The sequence below is a fragment of the Thunnus albacares genome, chromosome 2 (assembly GCF_914725855.1).
Source record: "Thunnus albacares chromosome 2, fThuAlb1.1, whole genome shotgun sequence".
NCBI classification, from domain to species: domain Eukaryota; kingdom Metazoa; phylum Chordata; class Actinopteri; order Scombriformes; family Scombridae; genus Thunnus; species Thunnus albacares.
In genome coordinates, this window is record NC_058107.1 from 12,698,859 (window position 1) to 12,708,673 (window position 9,815).

A 9,815-nucleotide genomic window follows, 5' to 3' on the forward strand; every position below is an offset into this window, starting at 1 on the left:
AAACCAAAGATTCACAAATTAACGACAGAGAAGAAGACAAGGTGATAAAGACTTACTCTTCTTCATAGCAGTTTATTTATAACAGTCATTTATGGAAATATATTTCCATGGTCGAGTGCAATAATCATACTCAGGGAGAACTACACCGCCCCCTGTCTCAAACAAAAAAAAAAAAAACAACCTCTGCCCCATATTGCATTCAGAGAGATGTATTAAAATAAATAACCATAGCTCTTTGTGATTTTCACACTCATTGTGAAATGCACAACATGATTGCCTTCATCATTCATTCTCACAGGCTGGGTACCTACGATTGAACTGAGTGAATAGTATTGCATCGGAGCAGCTTTGAGCTACAGCTAAAGAAACTTCACCAGTCAAAGGCGAGGATAGCTCTTCACACATGCAAACAGACAATGTCCAGTAAGAACTGAAGTGAGATTGTTCCTTAACAAAACATCTGCCCAATCTATTAATAGTGATTTTTTTTTTTTTTGGAAGCACTGGATTTGATTTACATAAGATAACAAGCATTAAACATTTTTGGTGAAAAGATATAACATGTTACAAATCAAATATATACTTGTGCAAATACGTTCAAAAGCATGATTAAGTGATAAACGTCATGTAAATGGAACATGTTTTCAGGCAAGTCCACAACATGTGAACACGGCCTTCTGTTAAAGCACACCAAGTTGGATTATTTTCTCACAATGGGATATGAGGAATAATGAATGTCGTACATAAACATTACAATAAGTAGTGACCACAGTCAAACGCATGCAACTGTGGATCTCTCACACACCGGATTACAAAAAAAACAAAACAAAAGAGGTAGATTCACAGAGCGCAAAACGAGGGAGAGCTTTTTAAGAACACAATATTCAAAAGTAGGAAAAGAGAAACCTCACAGCTGTAAATCATGTATTGCATACCCAAGCTGTGTTTGAAAACTAGCCTGTCGCATAGTTTTATGGTGCATTAACAGCACGTCTGGCCTTTGAGACTGTGCTGTTGTATGGCTTTGGCTTGCATTGCTTCCTTTATAGTGTGTTGTATCCAGCAAAAGTAAGTTACATACTTAAGGAGGAACGTACAGCGTGACAGTTATTGGTAAATGACCCCTTCAGTTTCTGCTACAGCAGCATTCAGTGAAGCTCAGTACTCTGAACTTTACTGCAAAAGTCTGGTTTTTGACTCCCATTAACATGTCAAGTAATATGAAATGAATATAAGTTATGCAAAAACATGAAATGAGTATAGTTGTTGGATCGCATCCAGACACATCTACATACACTAGGAACATTATTTTGTTTTGGTGATATATGTAGCTGAACATTTTAAAACATCCTACCATACAAACATACATGGACAACCCTGGATAAATTCTAGTGCAAGATATTTAAAGCTAATGTAACATAGGTGGAATGCCAGGGATGTGCATACAACTACCTGTGCTGTACACAGGTATAGAGAGATTGATAGTAGGGGAATATACTGTAAGAGGAACTGAGTAATAAAGAAGCCATCTGTGTCCAGACCGGACTTGTAGGCGTGTAACCCAGTTATCTGACACTCTGGGACATGTGCAGCGGAGTCAGCATCTCTTCAAAAATGGCTCCTTTCACGTTGGATCCTCTCAGGTTTGCTTCTTGTAGATCACAGCCAGACAGGTCGCAGTTCTGCAAAGACGCAGCAGGGACAAAACAGTAAGACAGGAAGATTACATGAACTGGTGAAAAGCTTGTAATGTAAGTGGAGAACTGTAATGTATTATGAATGTCGTACAAAAGCCTGTTGAAAAATGTTCACACACTTGCTGGCAATTTCATACAAGTGCCATGATGAAGTGTGTTGCCTTATGGAAGCTTTCAGTTGCTTGTGTAAAGCTTGACATTAAGGGCTAAAATGTCAATGTCATTTTATCAAAGAAAGAATAAATGTCATTTGATTCATAACAAACAGTTAACATTTAGTTCAAAAAGTTTTTTCTTCAAGAAAAAATGGTTTGGCAGAAAATTAAAGGAATAGTTCAACATTTTGGGGAATACACAAAAGCAATTGAATTCCAATACAAATATAAAGATCAACTTCATTGTACTCATCATATTAATTGGTTATTTACTTATTCAACTCTATGCAACTTTAGCTTAAATTTTGGGGATCCTGCTACTGGGCTATCAGTAGGGAAATTGTTTGGGGGGGGGGGGGGGGGGGGGAGAAAAAAAAAAGAGGGATTCAGTTCAGGCTGACTATTATGTTCAGAGTCAAGTAATCTATCAATTATTTTTACAAGTAATTCTTTAGTCTACAAAATGTTAGAGCACAAGTTCCCCAGAGCCCATGTTTGCACATTGCTTGTTTTTTTTTTCCAAACAGTCCAATCCCCCCAAAAATTCTTCATCTTACACTGATATAAAACAAAGGAAATCTTTGAGGGGCTGGAAACAGAGAATGTTTGGTATTATTTCTTGATAAATGACTTAAACAATTGATTTATCATCAAAATACTTGCAGACGAATTTTCTTTCAGTGGTGTAGTGGATTCGTCAACTCATTGTTTCAGCTCTAGGTGCTACACAAACATATCTTAAAAACATCTGTAGGACAATTATTCAGATCTGCTTTGTTGCCCCATGATAAATACTAACTGTCATCTGCGTCAACATGTCTGTTTAAATGAACATTTTTAGAGTAAATCCCTTCCGATAGCCTTGACTTACCTCGAGATCAGTCCCTGCTAAAGTGGCGCCCCGCAGGTTACAGTTCTTCAGCTTTGCATTTTTGAGAGTGGCCACACGCAGGTTGATGCCAGTCATTTGACTTCCTTCCATGTCAACTCCTTTCAGGTTGGCTCCTAATTTACAAAAACACTTGCTGAAAACATGACAACAAATGTGGGACCGCAACTTAATTGAGTAAGATATGTGATGGATTACCTTCCAGGTTGGCCTTCAGGCCGGATGGATCTTCAAAATTGCATCCTTTGAGAGAAGCTCCTTCAGCATTGGAACAGAGCATCTTCACTCCTTGTAAGTTGGCGCCCTTCAAGAAACAAACATCAACAGTATTCATAATGTTTTATTAAAAATTTTACATCACACCCCACAAGACATTGGTGTTAAGTCCCCAAACAGAGAAGCAAACAGTCTGCTTGTTATTTTTTTAAAGGGGTGAATAAGAGTGTAGGTGTGGACTATGGGCAAACATGTTCAAGAACAGAATGGCCTTTACTTCACAAAACTGAGGAGGCAGGAGGTGTGACGTGGCCAAATACCAAAATCACAGCCCATTGTTCACCAGCAGGAAGGCCAACAATTAAAAATAACACAAAAATTACACACAACTCAGACAGACGTAGGAAATGTTCACTTCCCCACAGTGAAACACTTTTGTTGTTGGTGCTGTATGTCCACATGAATCATTGGCCCTGTTTACAGTTGGCATTAACATACGTCTCCGCATGCATCTTGAGTGACCACTTCGGATCAGATCTCACTTCCCTCCCCGCTATATATGCAAATAAACACATAGGCTACATAATTACATCCACTTGCAAAGACCAAATTCGTTGCTGTTTTTATTCGGCATGGGGACCGGGGGTCTGTCTGTTCTCCATCTAAAGCTGTGTTCAACTTGTTTGATTACAGGATAAAAAAATATACAAAATACAAATGAAGGATCATACAGTACAGCCCAGAGTGCTGACAGGAACAGAGCTCTCAGACTTACATCCAGGTTGGCTCCAGATAGATCAGCCCGCTCCAGATTGGAACAGCACAGGTTGGCATGTGTCAGATTGCAGCGGCTGAGATTAGCCATCTTGAAATTGATGTAACGCAAATCAAGCCGGGAGAGATCGGCCCCACTGAAATTAAGACCCTGAAAGAAGAGTGTCATATATTAAGTTGATATAGTGAGATGATGGGGTAAATTAATGAAAACTTTTTTCATTAGCCGTACCTGGCAGCGGAGCTCTGACTTGGTGGGCGTTGCCAGAAGAAAACGGACAAACTCTTTGCGGGAAATGGGGGAGTGGTCCTCAGGTGGCTGAGAGTTCTGGTTTGAAAGTAAAGCAAGTCAGTAAACACTGAGGGGAGCCATCATATTAATAAATGGAAACAAGTATCTACCTTTCTCACTTCATATTACCTTGATTGCTACTTCCAGCTGTTCAGCAAGTTGCTCAATTCCAAAGAAACGAGCCTCCTCGAGGACACCTGGAAAACAGTTTCCACAATTCTACCAAACTGTGCTTATTTTCTAATTTTATTAGGAAATAACTGTGAGGATTTTATTCTGTAGACTTCACATTTTTGGGCTGGTCAAAAAGCTTACCTCGTATATTGATGCCTTCATTGATAATGAGCTGACCGTGTCTCAAGTAGTTGAGAATAGGCTCAAAGTATTCGGGGCTACGGTCGATAAGGTAGGCCCCATGCTCGTCCTGCTTGTTGCCCCACACATCTGGAACAAACACAGAGATTCATAAAATCCATTTGAAAGGAAGGTTCACATTAAACAAAAATGAAATGCTTCTTGATTGGCTTCAGCTCTGTAGCCATAACTTACCTTTCTCTCTAAACATGTGAGCAAGCATACTCTCTGGTTCTTTGCTGACCAAGGTGCTCCTGTACAAAAGTGAATGAATAAAAATGTACGTAACACAGTAGATCCTATCAACAGAAATATATTGTTTAATTTAGGGTGTTTTATAATGTGTTCATTACAATGAAAGCAGCTAATAGGACTTCACATACCTGGTGGTGGTGAACAGACGACCACCAATATTAAGGGTCAACCAATCAGTGTGAGCTCCATGCTGATCAGTAACTTTGACTTCATTCTGAGGGTCTGAGATATAAAAGAGAGGAAGAAGACAAAAGTGTCTGAGTAAGACTTTATTCACTGGTCAGTGAACGGGACTCCTGCAGCAAACATGACAGCACTCACCAATGAATGGATCTCCCTCTGAGACATACAACACGTCATCATCTCTGTTAGCACAGATTAGACAGATAAGACACACAATGAGGTGACAGAAATTCAGAATGAGCTCAGCAGCATACAGTAACTGTTATCATTTTGTTACCTTATAAGGGCGATGTCATCTATGAGACCACCTTTTCCATTGTATAAACAGGAGGCTTTGATTCCTAACTTATTGCTTGCTACAGATAGTAAGTCAGACAAGGCTCCATAAACTGCTACAACCTGGGAGATAGAGAAAGATAAGACATCACTGGGTCTTACGGTACTGTCTTAACAAAACAAACAGAACAGAAATAAAATCATCTAGTCCAGTGGTTCTTGACTTTTACACATCAAGAACCCTAAACTGACACAAATTAGACCCCCCCCCCCATAAGATTTTTACTTTTGGATGTTTTATTACGTAAAGTGTATAAAGCCCATGACCAAAATAGTCATACATCCTGAAATTGTGTTACTTGTGGATGGAATTATAGTGAAAATAAATTACTCCACTTTTTGCTGGGGACCACCTCAAGGACCCCTGGGGGTCCCCGTACCCCAATTTGAGAACCACTAATCTAGTCCAGTGGCTCCCAGGCTGGGGGGTCAGGACCCACAAGGAATTAATCAAAGGGATCACGTCATGATAGGACAGGATAGGATAAACAAAATAGAGATTTTTTCCCCAAGCTTTCTTCTTATTTTTGCTTTATTTCTTGTGGATTTCTATATTTTACCTCCTCAAGCCTCTAAAAGTTATTCAAATAAAACAAAATAAGTCATTTATCTAGAGCTGCGAGGTTAGTCGATAATTGATTAGTCGAATAATCAATTAGTCAGAGATTAATCAGCAACTATTTTGATAACTGAAGAACCATTTTAGTATTTTTTTAAGCAAAAATGTAAAAAGAAAATCAGCTTGTTTCAGCTTCTCAGATGTGATGACTTAGCCTATTGTTTTTCTTTGTGAGTCATGATGATAAGCTGAATCTTTGGGTTTTGGGTAGTTAACCAGACAAAACCAGACTTTTGAAGATGTAACTTTGAACTGTCGAGAACTTAAACCAATATTTTTCACTTTTTTTCTGACATTTTGTGGACAAACGATTAACCGATGAATCAAGACAATAATCGGTAATTTAACTGGCAGAAAATGCAACATGTGACGATGGTCCCACGTAGACTTTACTTTATTTTGAGGGTTCACAGACCAAAAAAGGTTGGAAAAACTGATCTAGTCTAATACGAGATTTATCAGTCGCATTTAGCAATATAAGCAGGGTGAGCTAAGTTCATGCCATATGTAGGAAATATCACATGGAGCTAACATTTACCTTTACTTGATATAGTTGATAATAAAAGTGTAATATTTTCTTTAGCTATAATTAAACACGTAAGTTATGTTCAGTAAAACGCCAGTCATTCTGCGGCCCTAGCTCCTTCACTCACAGTCTGCCCGGTCGTTACCCACCTTGCCATTTTTAGATGTCCCGTTAACAAATAACGTAACTCTTCTCATTCTTTAGGTGCTTTGGTTTTAAGTACTTTGTTGTAATTTTAACAATAGTAATTATGTGGCCTCTGCCAGCTAACACTCGCTTGCAGAATCAAGCTGGCTATAGCTAGCTGCATCAGACAACAACACGAGACAAAAGATGCCTTTAGGAACAATCGAAAAAATCAGAGATTATAAGACTGTACTATTATGTGTCGGAGAAGCTGAGATATTGGACTTTTAGCCATACCCGAGCATGATAGTACTGTATGTTGACATTAATATAATTATGTATTACATAATTATATTAAATAGTACATTTGCTAATGTAGGACATTAAAGAAAACAGAAAAGATGAGTCATATTAGAAATGATTACCAATAGTGATGCATATGTATAAAAAAAAAAAAGTGCATCAGTGTAATAGCTCGCATTTCATCATCATTTCGCCGCCACAGAACGACATTATGTGCTGCCGTTTTTCCTAAACAAATAGGCTACAACAAACAACTTTATCAATAACAGAGAGCACTTGAAGAATGCCTTCTGGCTGCAGCTCTACGATTGGTCGGAGTGTCATACGTAGCTACGCTTGATTTAAATCTCGTATGTCCCTTGCTAATATCCACCATCCGCTGTTCGCCATCCCTAAGCCCGTTTGTTTTGTATGACAGTAATTTATTATTTTACCGCGTGTCTACATTAATTCAAACATATTTTACAAATTCATTGTAATTCTTTATGAATTCATTTGCGTCTAACTTTATTTCTGGGCGTGTGTGTTGTGGGAAGCCGGTCCTGTTGGTGGTGCAATACACCACAAACTTGGTCGACCACTTGTAATAGAAGAAGAAACACACGGAACTGACTAACAGAAACATGTTTACTCCGTGTGTATAACTTCAAAACTAATGTCCAGCCTCAGGTCTGAATTAGACTAGGGCTATTTTCATCCTGTCTGTGCCCATTAACACGATGGCGTCTGATCGACAGCAATGTGCGTGCTGCTCCCATCCAGCCTCCTGTCCCAGTGTTCACCAGACGCTGAGTGAAATGGAGTTTGAACGAGGTTTGCTTTTATACAGTATGTCAGGCATGTGTTTACACCATGGCACCAACAGAGTTTTACAACACACTGACTGAATATATTCTTTCATTAAGGTGGTTGACTTGACTTTAAAACACTTACATATTTCACCTTTGTTGGCTTGTCTGCAACTAACATTGTTCTTTATTGATGAGTCTCATCTGTCATTGAAGTGCACTGCTGTGTTTTGTCATCATAAGTGTTATTCTTATATGCAGGTATCTGGTCTGCTGCGATGGATGGGGACTTGGAGAGGGTCAAGTCCTTGATCCAGAAAGGCACACATCCTAACCTGAGAGACTCAGCTGGATACACAGCTCTAGTGAGTCTGCTGGGAAGCTGTTCGGGGCATTATCTGTTGTATTCCCTGTTCACATGTCATGGATCTAAATTTCTGTTTCATTATTGTATGTTTTGTCTCAGCATTATGCAAGTCGCAACGGTCATCTTGCCGTATGCAAGTTTCTTCTTGAGAATGGTGCTTGTGCATCTCCTCAGACACCAGGCGGTGCCACACCGCTCCATCGGTCAGCTTACTGTGGTCATCTGGATGTGGTTAGACTCCTGCTGCACCACAGGGCAGATCCAATGCTGTGTGATGACGACGGTGCGTCTCCTTTACACAAGGTAGGCATGTCATAGCACATGTACTACAGCACTGCCATGATAAAAACATTCCAGAGTTACAAAGTATATTTATTATGATTAAACTTGTACCTGTGTGTGTTATTTTGTTACATGCATGAGCAGGCTGCAGAACGGGGTCATGAAGAGGTGTGTCAGCTGCTTCTTGAACACTGTCCAGCACTCTGCAGCCAGGAGAACAAGAGGCTCCAGCTACCCTACCAGCTGGCACCTCAGGGAGATCTGCAGCAGCTCTTAAAACTGCCTCAATGACAACGGACACACTGCACCTGCAGTACGCAGAGTCACTACTGACTATGAACAGACAAATTATACGAGCTCAAAACAGACTTTATAAATAGGTGAGGTCCACTTTAAGTCCGGATTACATTCACCTTGACCTCACTATATTTGTCTGCTTTTTTCTCAACTGAACCTCAACAAAGTACCACTGAATGTAGCCTATTGAACATCACATCACCATACTAACTATATATATCTATGAGCTATAACCTATCTACAACCTATCTAATCACACCAAGGTCCAGCATCTGTTTCTGCTGCACTCTTATCAAGTAGTGGTAAATAAATAATAATTCTGTTTTGATTGGTCAATGACAGCAGCCATCTCCAGATTCTTCTTATCATTGACCATGACAAGAAAAAACAATACATCAGCCTTTATGTTATGTTATGAAGAGATGGTTACAACTGAGGTGTTTCGTTGGGGTTTAAGAGCTGAATAGTGATAAATACACATATGTGATTGATCAGTGGGAGGAATTAAGTGACTATTCCCACTTCACCATCTGATGTGGTGTTAGTGGTTGAATCTAAATGTTCAGACATTGTAGTCACACTGAACTGTACTGCACTTTTGTTAAATATTTTACTGCGGGGTCCTTTGGCCTTGTGCACTCAAATTTGTAAGTTCAATACAAAAGCATGCATGAAAATTCATCTGCCAACAGACAAACAGCAGCTCAGTTTAAGAGACTGAAGTTTCCCTTTTAATATGAAAGAGCTGAAAGCAGCAGGCAAGCTGCATCAATTTTCAAAAGGAACACAAAAAAATTATTGGATTATCTTGAAAGGTGATAAAATTACATAAAACGTGAATTCGACACAGTGAGCCAGAAAGCACCCAAAGCTTAAGCATAGTAAGTGATGATTGGTTGGAGTTATTTGAATGTCAGTCACATGCTGAATTTGTTGAGTGCACAGCATCTGCTCTCTCTGCAGTGTTTATGATTGTTTGTATTGACCATGTGGCAAGTTTGAGAGTCAATCAGAGTGTATTAAAACTGGAGGCAAAAGCTGTGCATGTTTTTGGCTTATTTGTTTAATTTTGTCAGGCAAATTAATCTGAAGTGATCCTGGCTGGGTTTGGCACAGCAGATGCTGGGCAGCAGGGGGAGCCATTGGCTTAAAAGCAGCATGTGTTTTTTTCTACTAGACCATGAGAATTAGCTGGCAGTTTACACAGAATGACCTCATTCGATCCTCCCAGCACACGGTTGGAAAACTAAACAGGGTAACTGAAAAAAGCATCAGTGTTACAGCTGATAGTAAGTCATTATGAGTGGCTACTCATCTCATGTATATGCCTCTGAAGTGGGCTGTTCAAAGTATCAA

The 9,815-nt window shown here is 39.4% G+C and overlaps 2 protein-coding genes across 3 annotated transcripts; one reads left to right on the forward strand and one right to left on the reverse strand.

The window, feature by feature from the left end:
• Positions 1-76: 76 nt before the first annotated feature.
• On the reverse strand, positions 77-6,647 carry kctd9a (potassium channel tetramerization domain containing 9a). The gene is made up of 12 exons (XM_044366132.1): positions 6,446-6,647; positions 5,093-5,214; positions 4,954-4,997; positions 4,761-4,854; positions 4,573-4,631; positions 4,339-4,467; positions 4,153-4,220; positions 3,964-4,059; positions 3,733-3,882; positions 2,940-3,045; positions 2,724-2,857; positions 77-1,682 (listed from the first exon to the last, which is right to left on the reverse strand). The coding sequence occupies exons 1-12, from the start codon at positions 6,491-6,493 to the stop codon at positions 1,566-1,568; spliced, it is 1,167 nt and encodes a 388-aa protein (XP_044222067.1). The 5' UTR covers positions 6,494-6,647; the 3' UTR covers positions 77-1,565.
• A 411-nt stretch (positions 6,648-7,058) lies between these two features.
• Positions 7,059-9,500, forward strand: ankrd39 (ankyrin repeat domain 39). Of its 2 annotated transcripts, none has more exons than XM_044336674.1 (4): positions 7,059-7,538; positions 7,775-7,878; positions 8,055-8,183; positions 8,307-9,500. In XM_044336674.1, the coding sequence occupies exons 1-4, from the start codon at positions 7,445-7,447 to the stop codon at positions 8,451-8,453; spliced, it is 474 nt and encodes a 157-aa protein (XP_044192609.1). In that variant the 5' UTR covers positions 7,059-7,444; the 3' UTR covers positions 8,454-9,500. The 2 variants fall into 2 exon arrangements, with proteins under 2 accessions (XP_044192609.1, XP_044192611.1); XM_044336676.1 differs by having other exon boundaries at positions 7,060-7,538; positions 7,980-8,183.
• Positions 9,501-9,815: the final 315 nt, after the last annotated feature.